This window comes from Erythrolamprus reginae, chromosome 4 (genome assembly GCF_031021105.1).
Source record: "Erythrolamprus reginae isolate rEryReg1 chromosome 4, rEryReg1.hap1, whole genome shotgun sequence".
NCBI classification, from domain to species: domain Eukaryota; kingdom Metazoa; phylum Chordata; class Lepidosauria; order Squamata; family Dipsadidae; genus Erythrolamprus; species Erythrolamprus reginae.
The window spans coordinates 96,190,613-96,208,525 of record NC_091953.1 but is presented as its reverse complement, the minus strand read 5'-3'; the positions used below and the strand labels follow the sequence as shown (position 1 = coordinate 96,208,525).

The 17,913-nt window shown below is 37.9% G+C and overlaps 1 protein-coding gene across 6 annotated transcripts in view; it reads right to left on the bottom strand.

Annotated features, from left to right (window-relative positions):
* Positions 1–6,143: 6,143 nt before the first annotated feature.
* UBE3A (ubiquitin protein ligase E3A) overlaps positions 6,144–17,913 on the bottom strand; it is a 75,209-nt gene continuing 63,439 nt past the window's right edge. For all 6 annotated transcript variants that reach the window (XM_070750998.1, XM_070751001.1, XM_070750999.1 and 3 more), the window contains 7 exons: positions 16,851–16,995; positions 14,669–14,874; positions 11,476–11,640; positions 9,446–9,601; positions 9,281–9,354; positions 7,733–7,876; positions 6,144–7,518 (listed from right to left, as the gene is read on the bottom strand). In XM_070750998.1, the coding sequence (XP_070607099.1) occupies positions 7,398–7,518; positions 7,733–7,876; positions 9,281–9,354; positions 9,446–9,601; positions 11,476–11,640; positions 14,669–14,874; positions 16,851–16,995 (1,011 nt within the window). In that variant the 3' untranslated portion in view covers positions 6,144–7,397. The remainder of the gene's footprint in view (positions 7,519–7,732; positions 7,877–9,280; positions 9,355–9,445; positions 9,602–11,475; positions 11,641–14,668; positions 14,875–16,850; positions 16,996–17,913) is intronic.

Below are 17,913 nucleotides of genomic sequence, written 5' to 3'. Positions count from 1 at the left end.
ATGTTCTTTTAAATAATGGGTTTTAAGATTTTAAATATTAGATTTGTTCTCTGTATATTGTTTTATTATTGTTGTGAGCCGCCCCGAGTCTGTGGAGAGGGACGGCATACAAATCTAATAAATAAATAAATAAATAAATAATCCCCCCCCCATCCCTACATGTGCTCACAGGCCTCACTGAAGCCTGAAATGATGAAAAAACAGACAAATGGGCAAATTGAAAGTTTGGAAAAATGCCCATTGGGCTGTTTTTTGCACTCTGCGGCTTCAAGAAACTTCCATGAACCTTCTGGAGTGCAAAAACCATCACAACAGGCAAACTGGAAGTCCATTTTTCCAAACATCCGGTTTGTTGTTTGGTGGTTTTTTGCCCTCCGGGGTTTCCTGGAAGCTTCCCTGAATCCTCCGGAGGGCAAAATGGCCTTTTCCAAGGCCGAAAATCAGCTGGCCAACACACTGGGGCTGACGTAGGGCAACACCTCACATACCCTCCAATATGACTCCTCATGCCACCTGTGGCACACATGCCATAGGTTCACCATCACGGTCCTAGGGCTAAGAAAGAGAGACTGTCCCAAAGCTATACACTGGCTTCTAGGTCTGAAGACTATAATTCAGACTTCCTTATTCCTAGTCCAGCACTTTAAAATACTATACCAAATACTATGCCTCTTTGTTTTTTAAGACGGTCTTTGCTTTCTTCTGAATGTTTCCCACCACTTCTCAATCTAGCCTATAGTCTTGATGTTCTTTCTCTGATCCTATTTTGCTTTTCAAGTGCTGCCGATGTCTGCCAGTTGGCCTATGAACTACTATAATTTAAAACAAGGTGAACAGTCATTTGTTTGATTCCTACTGATGTCATGTACTATTTTTTAAAAAAATCTCGACAAAGTCACCAGGAATGAAGTAGAATTGACTTAGATTTAGAGCCAAAGGTATGGCTTCTTTACATCCATATACACACAGTACATACATGGGCTAGTTCTTCCACTTTGCAAGACTTGATTTTTGAAATGGGAGCAATTTCTTTAAAAAATAAAATCGAATGCATACCAAATAGTATAATGATAGAGCATTTTTGCAATATTATTAATTTTAAATGTTTTCTTTACTATCTGTTTAATTAATTAGTTGACATTAACTAGTTTAACTATATTATCAAACTGATATTTTATAGACAGGAGAATTTATTTGAGTTATATGAATTATAATATAAAGATAGAAATATGGAGGTAAATTTAATAAGAACGTAGAATATAAAAAATTGTATTTCTGTATTGATCTGACTATAGTTAATTTTTCTCTGTTGTACTAGTCAGATTTCTATGACAAGCGGAGCAATGGTAGCTCTGTTGTTTGTCTTGTCTAAAGAAAAACAAAAATACCATTTAATCTAATGTTATAGAAAATGGTAGCATACATCTACATAATCCAATTAGCTACATAAAGTCTTTCATGACAGGAATCAGATAAACCCTCCACCCCAGGTATTACTTTCAAGAGAAGGACTGCATTTTTGCTTCCTTAACAACAAAGGTAAGGAACTTGATCCTGATCAACAAACCCTTGGCTGTTGATGTAGTCGGTCAAGGTTTCTTATGATTCACAATCAGTCCTGGGGGAAGTCCAAAAACACGTTGCTCATTCCAGATATTGTTGACAGTTAAATATGATTTGCAGTGAGAAGAAGAATGAGCAGTCAAAAGATTATAAAACCTAAGCATGAGTTGTGCTTTCAGATTTAAATTTCCAGGTTCCTTCTTTCATGATGGATGAAAAAGCTAAATTCAAAGACGGAGAGAAATCCCAGCTGGCTTCCTCTTACAATGAAAAAGAAGAGATCCTGTTAAATAAGCAGCTTAGGATTCTAAACTCCATGAAGAAACAGGCTGAAAACTCCATAATTCTTGACCAAAGGATCTTGTACAATAGATTCACCATGAAGCTCAGGAAATCTGAAGTAGCTCATGCCAAGCTATTTGGTGATCGGCAGCTCGTCAAACAGCTCTCTCGGAGTCTCTTCCCAAATCTGCACTCTGCTGTGACGGACGATAGTAAGAAAGCGATTGGAGTTCTATTGCAGAATGCAGACGTCTCCAGAGCTATTTCAGCACCATGTAGAATTCAGAAGCAGCAAGCTGCCTTCTCTGTCACTAACAATCACAGCAGCTACAAAAACAGGCAAGGTAAGGAAACTGAGATTAAAGAGCGACAGAATTCCATTCCAGCTACAGTGGAAATTAATGCTGAACTGCAATGTCAGAAGAGAGTGACCTCAGGTGCCAAAGGAGCTTCTGGAGGTCATCTTCAACCTGCCAGCACTGCTACATGCAAAAGACCCCACACTTCCGGTCATCAAGAAAATGGCAGATTGTCTAGTGTGAAGGGTGGCTTTGCAAAACTCTACTCCCAGACATTGCATTCGGCACATCAGGCTACAGATCCTAGTATGTCTTCATCCCCGAGATGTCCAGGAGATTTTTCGAAAGAAAAATGGGTAAATGCTAAAACCAGAAGTCACAAACGGAGACCAAATTCAAGGAGACTTTTCTTGAATTTGGACTACACACCTTTAGAAATATGCAACAGCAAGAGCAAAAATGTAAAAGCGCACAATTATGACTTTTTAAATGATAAGATCAAGCTCTTTCTTGAGAAAGTTGCCACTTTAAAACAAGAACGAGTCTGCCATTTACAGGACTATTACTCTGACAGACTGCAGGAACAGATAGGGCAGAAATGTCAGATAAATCAGGATTGTGTGTGGGATAACACTCAGGAGCAGAGAAAATGGAATCCAATAGGTTCAGAGATCAACCACCGAAGCATTACAATAAAGAAACTGGACATGGATTTCACCCAAAAGGACAGGCCATTAGATATTTTAATATGGGAACATTACAATAAGTTGCTTACTGAAGAGAATCTCACTGAAAGGCATTGGGTGAATAATAACCCTAATCAACTGATCACAAAATAAGACTTGGACAATTTTCTTTCCAAGATTAAGAGCTGTTCTGGAATTAATATTGACTAAAACTGACTATCCGTGGTGCTTCACCATTTACTAGCTCTAAGTATATACCGTATTGGGAATATCATTTGCAAATGTTTTCCCTTTCTGCCCTGTTAAAAACAGGCAGGTAATGTTAGTGATCTTAACTGTCTTATCATAGAATGATCCTTACCACTCTTATTTACATTTGATTAATAAATGTGAAAAGTATGTGAAAATCATGTACTTTTATAGTTTACATTTGTTTTAACTTGCGAAAACAGATGTTTTAAGTGTGTGAAAATCATGTACTGTACTTTTAAAGTTTACATTTGTTTTAAGCTTGTGAAAACAAGCACCGTATTCCTATTAGCAAGTTTAAATGCATATTGATATTCAGTTTAAGTAATCAACTTTTATTGTACACTTTGCCACCATTCAGACTGTATTCATTTGGGTAATCTGTATCATGACAAAGTGTAGAATAAAATTGATTATTTATACTGAAGATCAACATGCATTTAAACCCCATGATTGTAAAAAAATAATATTTACTTATTATAATAGCTTAATTTGAAGCAAAGATTAAACTGGGCCATTTCAGCCCCTAGCATGTCATAGATTTAAAAAATATTCTTGTAATATTAAAAATCATGTATTTAAATTAGATATGATCATTTAGCAAAAACAACAATGCTGGGATCCTCTTGGTGTCATTTTCATCAAGCTGCTTTTTATCATTTTTCAGAATGTGATGCTGTTAAATTCTAAAATCATTGAACATTATGGTTCAGTTTTTTGATTGTTTGCAAAATTAAACTTGTGAAGGAAGGGGTTGGATGTAGTAATTACCTCCCAGCCTCTTCATTTCTTGGAACAACTGCAATTTACTATAAATATTTTTTTTGTCTTTGTTAATATGCAAGCATGTGATTCATGTAAATAAAAACAGGTTAAGAATGAATTCTCATAGTAATTAAATAGTTTAGCCTGTGAATTTTTATTTATTACATTAAATGTGCTGGAAGAGAGGTCACTAAGAATGCAACACCTTTTTTTGAATCTCAAAATCATCCTGTACTTTTGTCATTTTATTTTTGAACACTTATAGGTCTATGATGAAATGAAAAATGAAAACTAAGGACTCAGAAAATGTTATACTACATAGTATACCAGGGAAGGCTGGTCATAGAAAAAATGTATTGCCTGTAGGCACATAATCCATGTACGCCATGTTGGTCCTCTATTAAAATGAAAATAGCTTTCTTAACTTGATTCCCAAGATACTGTATATTCCCTCTGAGTTTATCCCAGGATGAAATTTCTGATATTGAAACCTTATTTTTTTTAAAATACTTAAGACTGCCCATGAGCCTATGAAGGAAAACCAGTAATTCTAGTACATCCCAAAATAACCTATTGGTTGTTACAGTTTAAATCAGATTACATGTAATCCATGAAATTTTAACCTATTATAATTCTTTGCCATACATGAAATCTAACATGGGTCTTATAGCTCATATGGAAGTCTTGGGACTTGGGAAATTCCCAGCAATTTAAGGCAGCTGCTGTTCAGAAACTATCCCCACAGGATGACATCAGCCTAAATAATCAAGTATAATCCTGGCCTTCCTTTGGAAACAGTTTCCTGAGCTGGTCGATCTCCTATAGCTGATATCAACCTTGAAAGTCTGCTAATGTTTTACTTTTCCACTCTCATACACCACCAATGTGTGAGGGAGGAGCCAGTGTGAGCATCTTCTTAATAATATGTTCATTCCCAGACTTTAAGGCCGTGCCCATTCTATCCTTTTGGGCACCAGGGACTGGTTCCATGGAGAGGTTTTTCCATGGACTGGAGGGTGTGTGGTTTTATGTGCTGCTTGCATTCTATGTATGGTTTGCATAGTCTGGTTTCTGGCATGCCGCAGCCCGGTGCATGCTATTGCGCATGCGTGAGTGCCCACACCCATAATTCAATGCATGGGTAGGGCAAAAACAGTCCCCCCAGGCCCTCTGGAGGCTGCAAACTGCTTGTTTCCCAACTTCTGGTGGGCTCAGTATGTTTGTGTTTTTATTATTTATTAATTGGACTTTTATGCCGCCTTTCTCTGAGGACTCGGGGCGGTCCTTTCCAGGTTTTGCCCTCCCCAGACTTCCCTGGACCATGGGGAGGGTTAAAACTCTCTGGAAGCCAAAAAGGCTCTCTCAGAACCTCTGTGCAAGCCAAAAATCAGCTGGCCGGCACACATATGCATGTTGGAGCTGTGTTAGGACAACAGCTTGCATGCCAGTAGATATGGCTTCGCATGCCACCTGTGGCACCCATGCCATAAGTTCGCCATCACTGCCCTATAGCATTTCAATGGTTATCCAATCTCTTCTTAAAAACGTCCAGTGTTGGAGGCAACTTATTTCACTGATTAATTGTTCTGTTAGAAAGTTTCTCCTTAGTTCTAGGTTGGTTCTCTCCTTGATTAGTTTTTATCCATTGCTTCTTGTCCTCCCCTAAGGTACTTTGGAAAATAGGTTGATTCCCTCTTCTTTGTGGTAACCCGAGATATTGGAATACTGCTACCATGTCACCCCAGCCTTTCTTTTCATCATACCAAATTCTAGCAACTGTTCTTTATAAGTTTTAGCCTCCAGTCTCCTAATAATCTTTATTACTCTTTTCTGCATTCTTTCTAGTGTCTCAATGTCTTTTTTACATTGTGGTGACTAAAACTGGATGGAGTATTCCAAGTGTGGAAAGCATTATGAAGTGGTATTAACAGTTTGTGTGATCTTGATTCCATCCTCTGTCAGTCTAATCTATGATTTTATTATTCTTCAACAAGAAATCCCAATGGTATTCAGACTTAATATCATACTAAGAACATGACTTTTTTTCTGTCGCTGGACCAGCATTGTTATTTTATTTGACATTGTAGTTACAGAAGAATGATCTGTTTCTATTATTATTGTGTTAAAAAATAAAGCAATCCTGAAAGACATTTTTCCCCTTCCAAGGATTTCAGATAGTCTTTTTTCACTAATACCAATTCTGCACCAATTGTAGGAATATCTATCAGCAAGGCACGAGCTCACTTCTGCACATCAGCTGACATTTACAGCGAGAGGAACACCACCTGTATTGTCTTGATAAAGCATGTATGATCCTTTTATTCATACTGTAATAGCAGCAATGAGCAGTGTGTAAGGATGCTCTGTAGAAAGGTAAAAGTTTTACATTCTGAACTTATGATATGCCATGTAAAAAAGAGAAGTGAAATTTAAGATTTACTTTCTACACATTGAATGAATAACTTGGAGTATTACAATGCAAATGTGTCCTTTAAAAAATCATTTCCCCCTGCTGCTAGACGAGGAGAAGAAAAGGCATCTCCTTGCTGTAGCACTGATCATACGCGTTGATAAAGAAACAGCAGTACATTTTTTTTAAAAAAAAAGCTTGCAGGGAAGACTGAAATGTCTATTTAAAATGTCAACGTAAGAGAAATCAATAGCTTCTTTTTAAGTGCACTTCACATGCTTTTGTTTATAGACCCAACATTCTGATTTCTCCCACATTTTCCTATATTCTAAAGTTGTTTGGCTGAAATGCACTTTTCCCAGTCAATATTTTCCTTAAAAAGAAAAAGGCGAAATTAACTATGCTCACATTTCTATATGGCTAGAAACCTTGCTAATTAAAAACCCGGTATGCTACAAGACAAGACATGTGAAAGACAACATATATAATGAAATGACTTTTTGTTTTTGTTTAATTGTTGTGCTGTGGCTAAAAGTAAAGGTCTGAAGGCTTTAATTTAAGATTCCAAGTTCTCCCTTCCATCTTTATTGATTTCTAATTGCTTTTCCACAAATGTCTTTGGGGGCTAGAACAGCAGTCATTGCATCACACCATTTTGTTTTCCAAGACTTCAAGTTTCAAAAGCAAAACTGTTCAAAAAGTACAGTTCCCGATTTTGATTTGATAACTGGGACAAAAATGTAGCACATACTTAAAGGTTACACAATCTACAAATGATGGCAATATTTTCCTTGGGAGAGTACAGTTTTGTTTTCTTGTAAATACTCAAAAAGGCTCAACTTCAAGCAGTAATAAAACACAAGCAAAAGTGATTTAACCTTTTAAAATAAATATTCAGGAAAACCTCTCTGTACATACAAGTGAAAGAATATGTAACACTTTCACGCTAAAAGAAAATAATTTGTTCATAGAAGCAGCTGAAATCTGCTGTTCCAGCCCAGAGTCCCCAAGTGAAGAAGGGAGGCCCAAATACAGGTGACTACGGTAGCTTGCTTGCTTATGGCCTTTTGTGGGTTTTCTCTTATTGATTTTTGGACAGGGACATCTTTGCCACCAATCGTTTTATCCCTTTTATTTAAATCATTACAGCATGCCAAATCCTTTGGCATATGTGATGGCCTTCAACAATCTCTCCTTAAGTTTCTCTTTGCTGGAATATTCCGGAAGCAAGAGGACATTAAAGCATGTATGAGATGTAGGTAGCCTGGAGAAAGAAAAGAACCGTATCTCAGAATTGTCTTGAAATATGATATGATAGCATAAGAAATACTGATATTTTATCCATGTTTTATTTTGTTAAACAATTAGGTTATTCAAATGCTATTATTGGTGAGTTATGTAATCCTCATTTGGGATGAAGTTAAAAACCTTTTGCTTAACTACATTTTCTACCTATTTCTGAATTTTAAAGACTTTACCGTTCGGTGTCAGGGCCATTTTTGGCTATGATCATCTTTAGTTTTCCAAGTCCTCCTACTGGTGCTCTGTCTGTCCCTGTTGTAAACTGGAGGAAGAGTCTTTTTTGCTCATCTGTAAATGAATGGACTATTTCCCAAAATTCCCTGCAGAAGTGAAAATTAAACAGAAAAAGAAACTGTATGCAGTACAAATAACACAAATGACTGCTTAGAGATTATCTGTGTAAAACTTGCTTCAGAAGTAGCCAATACCAGATTATAATAATCCCAAAGGTGCTTTTTCAAGAGGCAACTGGACTTTCTGGTTTTTCTTTGAAGATGGTTTTGCTTCTCATCTAAGAAGCTTCTTCAGCTCTGACTGGATGATGGAGAATTAAAGGGTTTATACTCCTTGCAGACAATCTAACATGCTCATACTCATTTTGACCAGCTCTCTGCAAGGAGTACAAATCCTTCCATTCCTCACCATCCAGCAAGAGCTGAAGAAGCTTTTTGGATGAGAAAAGAAACATCTTCAAAGAAAATCCAGAAAGTCCAATTGCCTCTTGAGAAAGCATCTTTGGGACAACCGTGACTTGGATGACTGAGAATTTCCATAGGTACAAGATTATAATATAATTTTCTGCCTCGTTAAAGACATAATCTCTAAGATAATTTATACAGAAGAAAATCTGGTTACATCAGTCCAGTTAAAATATGTGGACTGCAGAAAGCTCAGCATAGATTTATTTTCTTTTTAGGAATAACTGATTGGAGTATTTCAAAATTATATGAAAATGTCTGTCAAAACTTAAATTCCCCTATGCATGGAGACTACCACAGGTAAATTCTAATGCCTGCATACACTAAGTATCTCTTATATTCACATGGTTCTTACTATGGCTAGGTTCCATCTTTAATAGTGGTGACTTTCTTATTACTCTCTTTTGAGAGATGTAAATTGCTTGTTTACACCAATGAAGTAAAACACTACTCAAGTTACTCAGTTGAGAGTAAGGACATCTCTTTTCCACTGGTTGGAAAAGAGATGTCTAATGTCTCCCTTATACAGCCCAAGAGTATTGAAGTGCCAGTAAGCACATACTGCTAGCTGGTAGAATACACAGGAATGGTCAGACAGGTCTTGCCCTCTGTTTTGGAAAAGCCCAAGAAATCTCAATGCCGACACAACTAACTTTATCAGCCACTCAAGGCAGTTATGAAATATGCGTTATTTATACACAATATCCCAAAATAATAAATTTTAAGGCGTAAAGAGACTGATTGTGATTCCCAACATATGCATACAGAGAGTTAACTGATACTCTATAGGATCTGGCAGTTTGAAAAACAGGAGCTGGAAATCACTTAAATTTTTAATACATTTATTTTAACAATCACGCCCATCACCTGAAATTTCTTGTCTGAGAGTCTAGCTAAAGATTGGAGGCTTTCAGGTTTCCCCTCCTTTTCATAATTGTGAGCTGTATCATATTTGGCTATTCTCCTTGTTTGGAAATATAAGTACCGCTTTCCCTAACTATACATAAAAAAACTTAGTCCTCATACCTAATTATAAGAGAATCTCTGGTGTAGCCACCATCATATTCTGTAGTTTCTTCTAGGGCTTGGAAGTCTAGATTCTGTAAATAGAATATACTGTATCACCATCATACAATTTAGCATCAACAGCAAAACCAACAAATGTTTTCCCATTCAGTTAAAATGCCTTACCCTACTCCCGCAAATAAGCAATTCAATCTCCTCAGGCCTAAATAAATATTTTAGGGGAGATTCATTGGTAACCATGTGGAATCCTCTTCGAAAGGCCTTAAATTGTTTTTCCACGGATTTGTTCAGAATGTAGTCAGAATACAGATTAACAAATTCCTGTTTAATAAAAAAGCAGACAACACCAAGCTTCTTTACTAGGTCAGGTATGAGCCTTTCTCTCAGATAAAGAGAACATTGGTCTTCCCACCTCAAAAACCAGACATGAACTTCTTCTCGTCTAGTAGCTCTAAGAATTACACATCTATAAGATTTTACTGATTCTACAAACTTCAAATTATTTCATAAACAAGAATTTTATGTTTTATTTATTTACCATTTACTTCTACAAGGCTGAAATCTAATGAAGTTGCTAGTGAACATTGTTTTTCAATTTCTTAACAAAAGAGTACCTATCTAACATAATATATATTTGTATTCCTCACATGCTATGATTGTCAACTAACTGAACTTAATATTAACTAATAATCAATGTTACTGATGTGCTTGGTTTTACATTATCTATCGTTCTCTTATTTTACTTCTAAATTAAAAAAATATTAGCTTTTTTTTTAAAAAAACCCCAGAAATCCCTATTTTACATCAAAGCACATGGTTCTTTTCCTTATATACTATTCTTCTCATGATAAAGAATATATGCAGCTCAGGGCTGAAGCTTTGGATTGCTAGAATTTTCTGGGTTTAGTTTTCATCGGCAGATGTTTCATTATCCCCTCTTCCCATAACATCTTCAGGACTCAAAATGCATTTACGTAGGTAATGAAATATCTGTAAATGAAAATCCAAGCTTAGAGAACATATCCGTTACCATCTTTCCTCAACTTAGTGCATTCCAGATAATGGTTAGGGATTCTGAAAGTTGTAATCCCAATGCCTGTAAAGCAAGCCAAATAGATATATATCATGATCCATCTGAAATGCAGTTAGAAACATCCAGCTTCTTGTCAGGCAAAAACTTCACTTATCTGGAGTAAAGTTCTAACCCAGTGGTCCCCAAACTACGGCCCACGGACCGGATGCGGCCCACTGAGGTCTTTTAACCAGCCCGCGGCAGCACACAAGATTTTACCCATCGATATAATAAGAGGGAGAAATAGAGAGGAAGAGAGAAATGAAGAGGAGAGATAGAAAGGGAGAGAGAGAAAGGGAGAAATAGAGAGAGGGGGAGAGACAGAAAGTGTGAGAGATACAAAGAGGGAGAGTTAGAAAGAGAGTGAGTGAGAGAAAGAGAGAAGAGAGAGAGAGAGAAAGAGGGAGAGAGAAAGGAAGAGGGAGAGATGGAAAGAGAGAGAGAGAGAGAAATGAGAAAATGATGGAGGGAAAGAATGAGGGAGAGGAAAATGAAACAAATGAGAGAAAAGGAAGAGGGAAGAGAGAAGTGGAGAGGAAGGAGGGAGGGAGGGAAGGAAGGAAGGAGAAATGGAGTTTGTTGATTTAAGTTTCAATTTACTTGTTAATAAATAAGTATAAATTACTTTATTACTTAATTATTAATTAATTACTTAATTACTTATTACTTCTTTATTTTAAATATTGTATTTGTTCCCATTTTATTTTTTACTTTAAATAAGGTATGTGCAATGTGCATAGGGATTTGTTCATAGGGTTTTTTAATAGTCCGGCCCTCTAACAGTCTGAGGGACAGTGAACTGGCCCCCTGTGTAAAAAGTTTGGGGACCCCTGTTCTAACCCATATGAAGCTCTAATTGAAAGTTTATGGTAATACTTTGAATGGTTAAAAAAAGGTTGGGAACAGACTTTACTGGTCTATATACCTTTTATCCCTACTGTGGCATGGGTCATTATAGTATTCAAAAGAACACAAATCATATAAGCAAGGATCCTGAAAAAACAAATTTTCGTAATACAAAAAGGTTGCAGAATGTATTTACTCAATAAGCTATTGTTGCAATTTTAGAATACCACTTACTTAGATAATCACTGTTTAAATGGTGGCAGCTATTTTATATTACCTTTCTGTTTTCATTTGTAATAGGGATGGTATCTCCATTTTCCTTTAAATCATGCATCATTGGATTACCAAAGAGATCTGTATGAGATATCTGGAAGGTTATCATCATATCATCTTCCACACTTCCCTCATACTGCAACAAGTCTCTTAAGCTCTGGTAGAGAACCTATAACAGTAAATATATTTCATACAGCCTTAAAAATCACTACAAGAAGCCTGATGCATAGAAACATAGAACACAGAAACATAGAAGACTGACGGCAGAAAAAGACCTCCTGGTCCATCTAGTCTGCCCTTATACTATTTCCTGTATTTTATCTTAGGATGGATCTATGTTTATCCCAGGCATGTTTAAATTCAGTTACTGTGGATTTATCAACCACGTCTGCTGGAAGTTTGTTCCAAGGATCTACTACTCTTTCAGTAAAATAATATTTTCTGAAGTTGCTTTTGATCTTTCCCCCAACTAACTTCAGACTGTGTCCCCTTGTTCTTGTGTTCACTTTCCTATTAAAAACACCCCTCCTGGACCTTATTTAACTCTTTAACATATTTAAATGTTCCGATCATGTCCCCCCTTTTCCTTCTGTCCTCCAGACTATACAGATTGAGTTCATTAAGTCTTTCCTGATACATTTTATGCTTAAGACCTTCCACCATTCTTCTAGCCCGTCTTTGGACCCGTTCAATTTTGTCAATATCTTTTTGTAGGTGAGGTCTCCAGAACTGAACACAGTATTCCAAATGTGGTCTGTTTAAAAACATTAAGAATCAAGCTAGATGTAGGCATCTACTTGTCACAGTTATTTGAATACTAAAAGCCAGTGTTGGAGATTGAGAATCTGATGAGAGAAGGAGGAAGTGCCTTAATTTCTTTCTTTCCCCAAAGGATGCCTTGTTTTAATGAAGCTACTCTTTGAAAGCTGTTTTTTTCATATCCTGGGAAAATATTGCTTCCAATTGCTGGAAAAAACATGGCAAAGATTGGCTGAAAAAGGCACAAAATTTAAATCATTCATCACCATTCCTCTGTTCAGATACACACTTTTTCCTCATTTAAAAAGCTATGCAAAAACCTGGGCCCGTGATGGTGAACTTATGGGACGCGTGCCACAGGTAGCAAGCAGGGCCATATCTGAGGGCTCTATGTCAACTCCAGCATGCATGTGCGTACAGGCCAGCTGATTTTCAGCTTTCCTGAGGTTTGTTTTTGCCTTCCTTAGGTTTCAGGAAACCCTCTGGAGTCCGGGGAGGGTGAAAAACAGCCCAATGGGCCTACCGGAAGTTTGTTTTCGAACTTCCGGTAGGTCCGTTGGGCATGTTTTTCAACCTCCCCAGGCTCCGGAGGCTTTCCTGAAGCCTGGGGAGTGTGAAAAATGGCCTGATAGGCCTACTGGAAGTCCAGAGGCTTCAGTGAGGCCTGCGTGCATGTGTGAGGAGGTTGGGGGTGCATGCACAGGGGGGGAGGGCATTGCATTATGGGCATGGGCACACACATGCGATATCACATGTGCACGCACTCTTTGGGTACAGAACAAAAAAAAAGGTTTGCGATCACTGATCTAGGCCCTTTAGCAAATATCACGGCTCTCGAAATCAACAGAGGCTGTGGAAACTTTTGCATCTCATTTGGAAGCCAGGACCCAGAGTATGGAGCAAGAATGGAGAGGCAACACAGCAAGATGCTTAAAGTCCAGTGTGAAGTTTCCACAGTCTCCGATGATCTGGGGAGCCATGTCATCTGGTGTTGGTCTACTGTGCTTCATTAAGTCCAGGTCAATGCAGTCGTCTTCCAGGAGATTTTGGAGCACTTCATGCTTCCTTCCGCAGACAAGCTTTATGGGGATGGTGACCTCAAATTTTCAGCAGGATTTGGCACCTGCCTACACTGCCAAAAGCACCAAAATCTGGTTCAATGACCGTGGGATTACTGTGCTTGAATGGCCAGCAAACTCGCCTGACCTGAACCACGTAGAGAATCTATGGGGCATTGCCAAGAGAAAAATGAGAGACATGAGACGGAACAATGCAGAAGAGCTGAAAGTCATGATTGAAGCATCCCGGTCTTCCATAATACCTCAGCAGTGGCATAGAAATTATCAGTGGTTAATAATTTCCATGCCATGCTGCACTGAGGCAGTAATTGCTACAAAAGGGTCCCAAACAAAGTACTGAGCACATTTGCATGCTTATACTTTTCAGAAGTCCAATATCATTCTATGTACAATCCTTGTTATTGAGCGTATGTAATATTATAATTTTCTGAGATGGAGGATTTGAGGTTTTCATTACACTTTTAAAGCTGCATTATTAAAATAAATGAACTTTTGCACGAGAAGTCTAATTTTTCAAGATTAGCAGAGAGTTCTAGGGCATATTTTAGGTGTGTACAAATCTTATTTGTTAATCTTCTTAAAATCCACATTAGCAGTCATACAATCTCAGCAAATTATTATTATTTCTCTATGGAATTCTGAGACAATATTGATCCATATTTGACAAGTTTTTTTAAAAAGAAAATAAGACTAAGAAATATACACACCCATTATAAGAAAAATCATAATGCCCTGTATCCCAATAGCCTTGAAGAACCCTGTTTCTGTAAAAAATAAGAGTCCTGTTCCTATAAAAGGAGAAGATCTGTTCCTCTACAAATATGGGAATGTATCATAGGCCCATGTGCAAATGACCTTTAGAAGGAATGAACAGGAGATGTGGAAATTATGCAGTACAGTAGTTGTAGGACCAATAAAGGTATGAATATCAATGATGAATGAACTCTGGAAAGTTCCAAGTAGTTGAGGGAGATGTACCCAAAAAAGGAGATGGACAATGGACAGTGGAAGTGCTGAATCATTAAGGAGCCACCCCAATATGGGAGTAAGTTAGGGGTGTGGAATATGGGAGGATATGGGAACGAAAAATGTATTAAAATGCCGTATTTCATATTGCCAAATTAACCTAGAGATACATGGACTGTTTTTCATGATCTCTCCAGTCTCAGTATCCATACTGATCTTTTCTTTTATTTTGTTTTAAATAAATTTTCTTCCTTTTATTCTCTTGGTCTCCTGGATTTTTTCTTACACCCATACAAAGGTAAACATTCAAAATATGCTATAGTATAACCAGGTTAAAATATAATAACACTGAAGTACGGACTTCAAAACAGTAAAAAAACTTTGAAGACTTACAGGATGAGAGTCTGCCAGATCACGGAAAGTTCCTTTTTTGCCCATTAATTTCCTGTAGACAACCATTGGAAAATGGACATCCAGAATACAATTATTGTAAATAGCCAGGCCCAATACAATCCCAATCAGTGTAAACTGTCCCTCAGTTTCAAAAGAGGATGGATTAAACCAAAACAATTTTGTGGACTCATCATAAGTGAACATTCCTAAATAAAAAAAGTTACAAGCCTTCAGATTTAATGAGAACAGTTCAATAACTAGACATTTTATCATTATGAATTTTCCACTTTTAAATTCCGTGTTATTTAGTCACTTTAATTCACAATATACTGTTCAGTACATTGAACAGACATCTGCATTTTATATGAAAGCCCAAAATGATAAAGCCACCATTGTTCCCTTATATTCATTTTAAATGAAGAAAACTTTAAAAGCTGAGCACTGAGAGAAAACAATCAAGGGTTCAGGCTTTTATCGAGAGTAACAAATGTCTTTTGTTTGTATCTTTAACACTATATAGATTCAGAAAAAAGATACCTAGTACAAATGTTCCAAACTTTAGTATACAGTGATCCCCCGGTTATTGCGTCCCCGACCATTGCGAACAGGGTAATTTGCGATTTTTGAACCCGGAAGTCAAAACACCATCTGCGCATGCGTGCCCTTTTTTCTATGGGCACGCATGCGTAGATGGCGCCCGGCAGATCAGCTGCTGGGCGGCTTCCCTGGGTCTTCCCCCTCTTGCTGGCGGGAGGGCGAAGCCCCCCCCAGCACCCGCTCGCCCGCCCTTCGCCCAGGAAGTTCGCCAGGAGTCAGCGGAGAACGGCGCAACTGTTTTAAAATGATCGGAGCTTTCCAATGAGTCCCGAAGACGCGGAAGTTTGACGTTTGTCTTCGGGACTCATCGGAAAGCTCCGATCGTTTTAAAACAGTTGCGCCGTTCTCCGCTGACTCCTGGCGAACTTCCCCGCTTTAGGAGTCAGCGGAGAACGGCGTGCCTGCTTTAAAACGATCGGAGCTTTCCAATGAGTCCCGAAGACAAACGTCAAACTTCCGCGTTTGTCTTCGGGACTCATTGGAAAGCCACGCGGGTGTTTTAAAACGTCCCCGCCGACATGGCTGCTAGCGAGCCCCCCATGTCGGCGACGACGTTTTAAAACAGCCGCGCCGCCCCCAATCTTCGGCTCCTCGCTAGCGCTGCGGAAGTTAAAAACACCATCTGCACATGCGCAGATGGTGTTTTTACTTCCGCAGCGCTACTTCGCGAAAACCCGCTCGTTGCGGGGGGTCCTGGAACGGAACCCTCGCAACGAGCGGGGGATCACTGTACACATACAAAGCACAATGGAAGAGAGCATGAAATAAAACTCTTTATTAAATGCCTATGTCAAAAACAACTTGCCTACTTTTTTTAACATTTCAGGAAAACATTAAACTGTAACTATTTTTGAATGTGCAAGATATTTCTGCTGAAGGAGACATTTTATGTGCATTAATTATGTGCATACTCTGTGCATAAGGGTATTATGTAATTTTTCTGAAGTAGATTTTTAAAAAAATATCTGAACAAAACCCAATCGTCACTGAGTGCATAGAAAGCAAACTTTCCTGATATAAGAAAATAAATAATTTCCATCTTATGTATTAAATAGATTCAAAGCAAAAGCATTCAATCACAGCAGGAATCAACAATTAATTTAGGTAGTAATCAGGACCATGTGATTTCACACAGTACATGTGTCTGTATTAATATAAATATTTAAATATATAAACAAATCAATAGTGGCCCCAAACTCATAAAATAATATACAAACTTAAAGTTATTTCAATAATTTGGGTATTGCATGAAACTATGTCAATTTCCTTTTTATTTCAGGTCAGCAGGTTCCACCCAATGATGTCATGGGTAAATGCTTTATTTATTTGGGAGTTTTTTATCTCACTTCCCTGCCCCAAATCAGCTCAAAGTAGCTTACAAGGAGATCTTCATTCACTGTTTCCTCAGAACAACAAGGCTGGGCTGATGAGTGCGGCCCTCATCCAGCAAATTTCCATGAGAAGGGATGGACTGGATGCTGAGTATCCTTAGTCTTGGCACAATACTTTAATCACATAACATGCAGTGAAAAAATGGTGGGGACTGCAATTAACCACACACAATCCATGAAAATTACTTACTTACCAATATCGGGGTTGAAGATTTCTTCTACAACTAGTTGAAAAAATTCTTTGGAAACGCCTCCTTCATCAACCCCTTGTTCTCCTTCAAATTCTACATACAACTGTTTTTTTAAATCAGCTGGATTTTCCATTGCAATCATTTCTAACTACAGAGTGAGAAATAAAATAATCTTTGAGTAAGTTCACATCACTGGACATGAATGCAATTTTAAAATCATCAAAAGACACAATGCCAAAGCTTCAAAAGTTCCATACTGTGACTTCATTTTGGGGAATAGCTACAATGGGTTTTTATAATATAATTTTACTCTGCTAGAGAGAATAGGGTTGTGATGAATTTACAAGGGAAGGGATACAAAAGGTCCCTGTTTTTGGCTTACCTTGTCGAAAAGCATGCAATATAATTAACTTGGTTGAAACTCAAAGGTTAGAAGCATGGTAGAAATACCCCACATGGGTGACATTTCATTCAGTGAGATTGGTGTGGAACAAGGACAGACAAAATAGTAACTTGCTTTATAAACTGCTAATCGGATAACTACCAAAGAGACAATTAAATTGTGGTGTTACTATTTGCACTAATCTTCTCTTTGGGGTTAGCTTTCAAGAGCCTGCATCTTCTGTCAGCTGCAACTAACTTTCCTTAAAGAGAGTCCTAGCATTCAGTCTTCTGTACTTTTCACTGTCCCCCCTCAAAGAGAAACAGAGGGAGGGAGGGAAGGAAGGAGGGGAAGAAGGTGGCGGAGAGAGCGTGTTCTGCATTCATTACCACCATGAAAATCTCCAATGTACAAAATGACATTTTTCCCCTCATCCCCCCCCCCCCACTCAGTGATTCCTTTCCTGAACTTTGCCCCGTTTTATGCCTTTTCTTGCCACAGTTGATAAGTGAATTGTTGTGCTTGATAAGTTAGTAACCCAGTTGTTAAGTGAATCTGGCCTCTCCATTGACTTTGATTGTCAGAACCAGTTGCCAAACATCTGAATTTTGGTCACATAATCAAGGGGGTGCTGCAAAGGTTGTAACTATGAAAAACTGTCATAAGTCACATTTTTCAATGCTG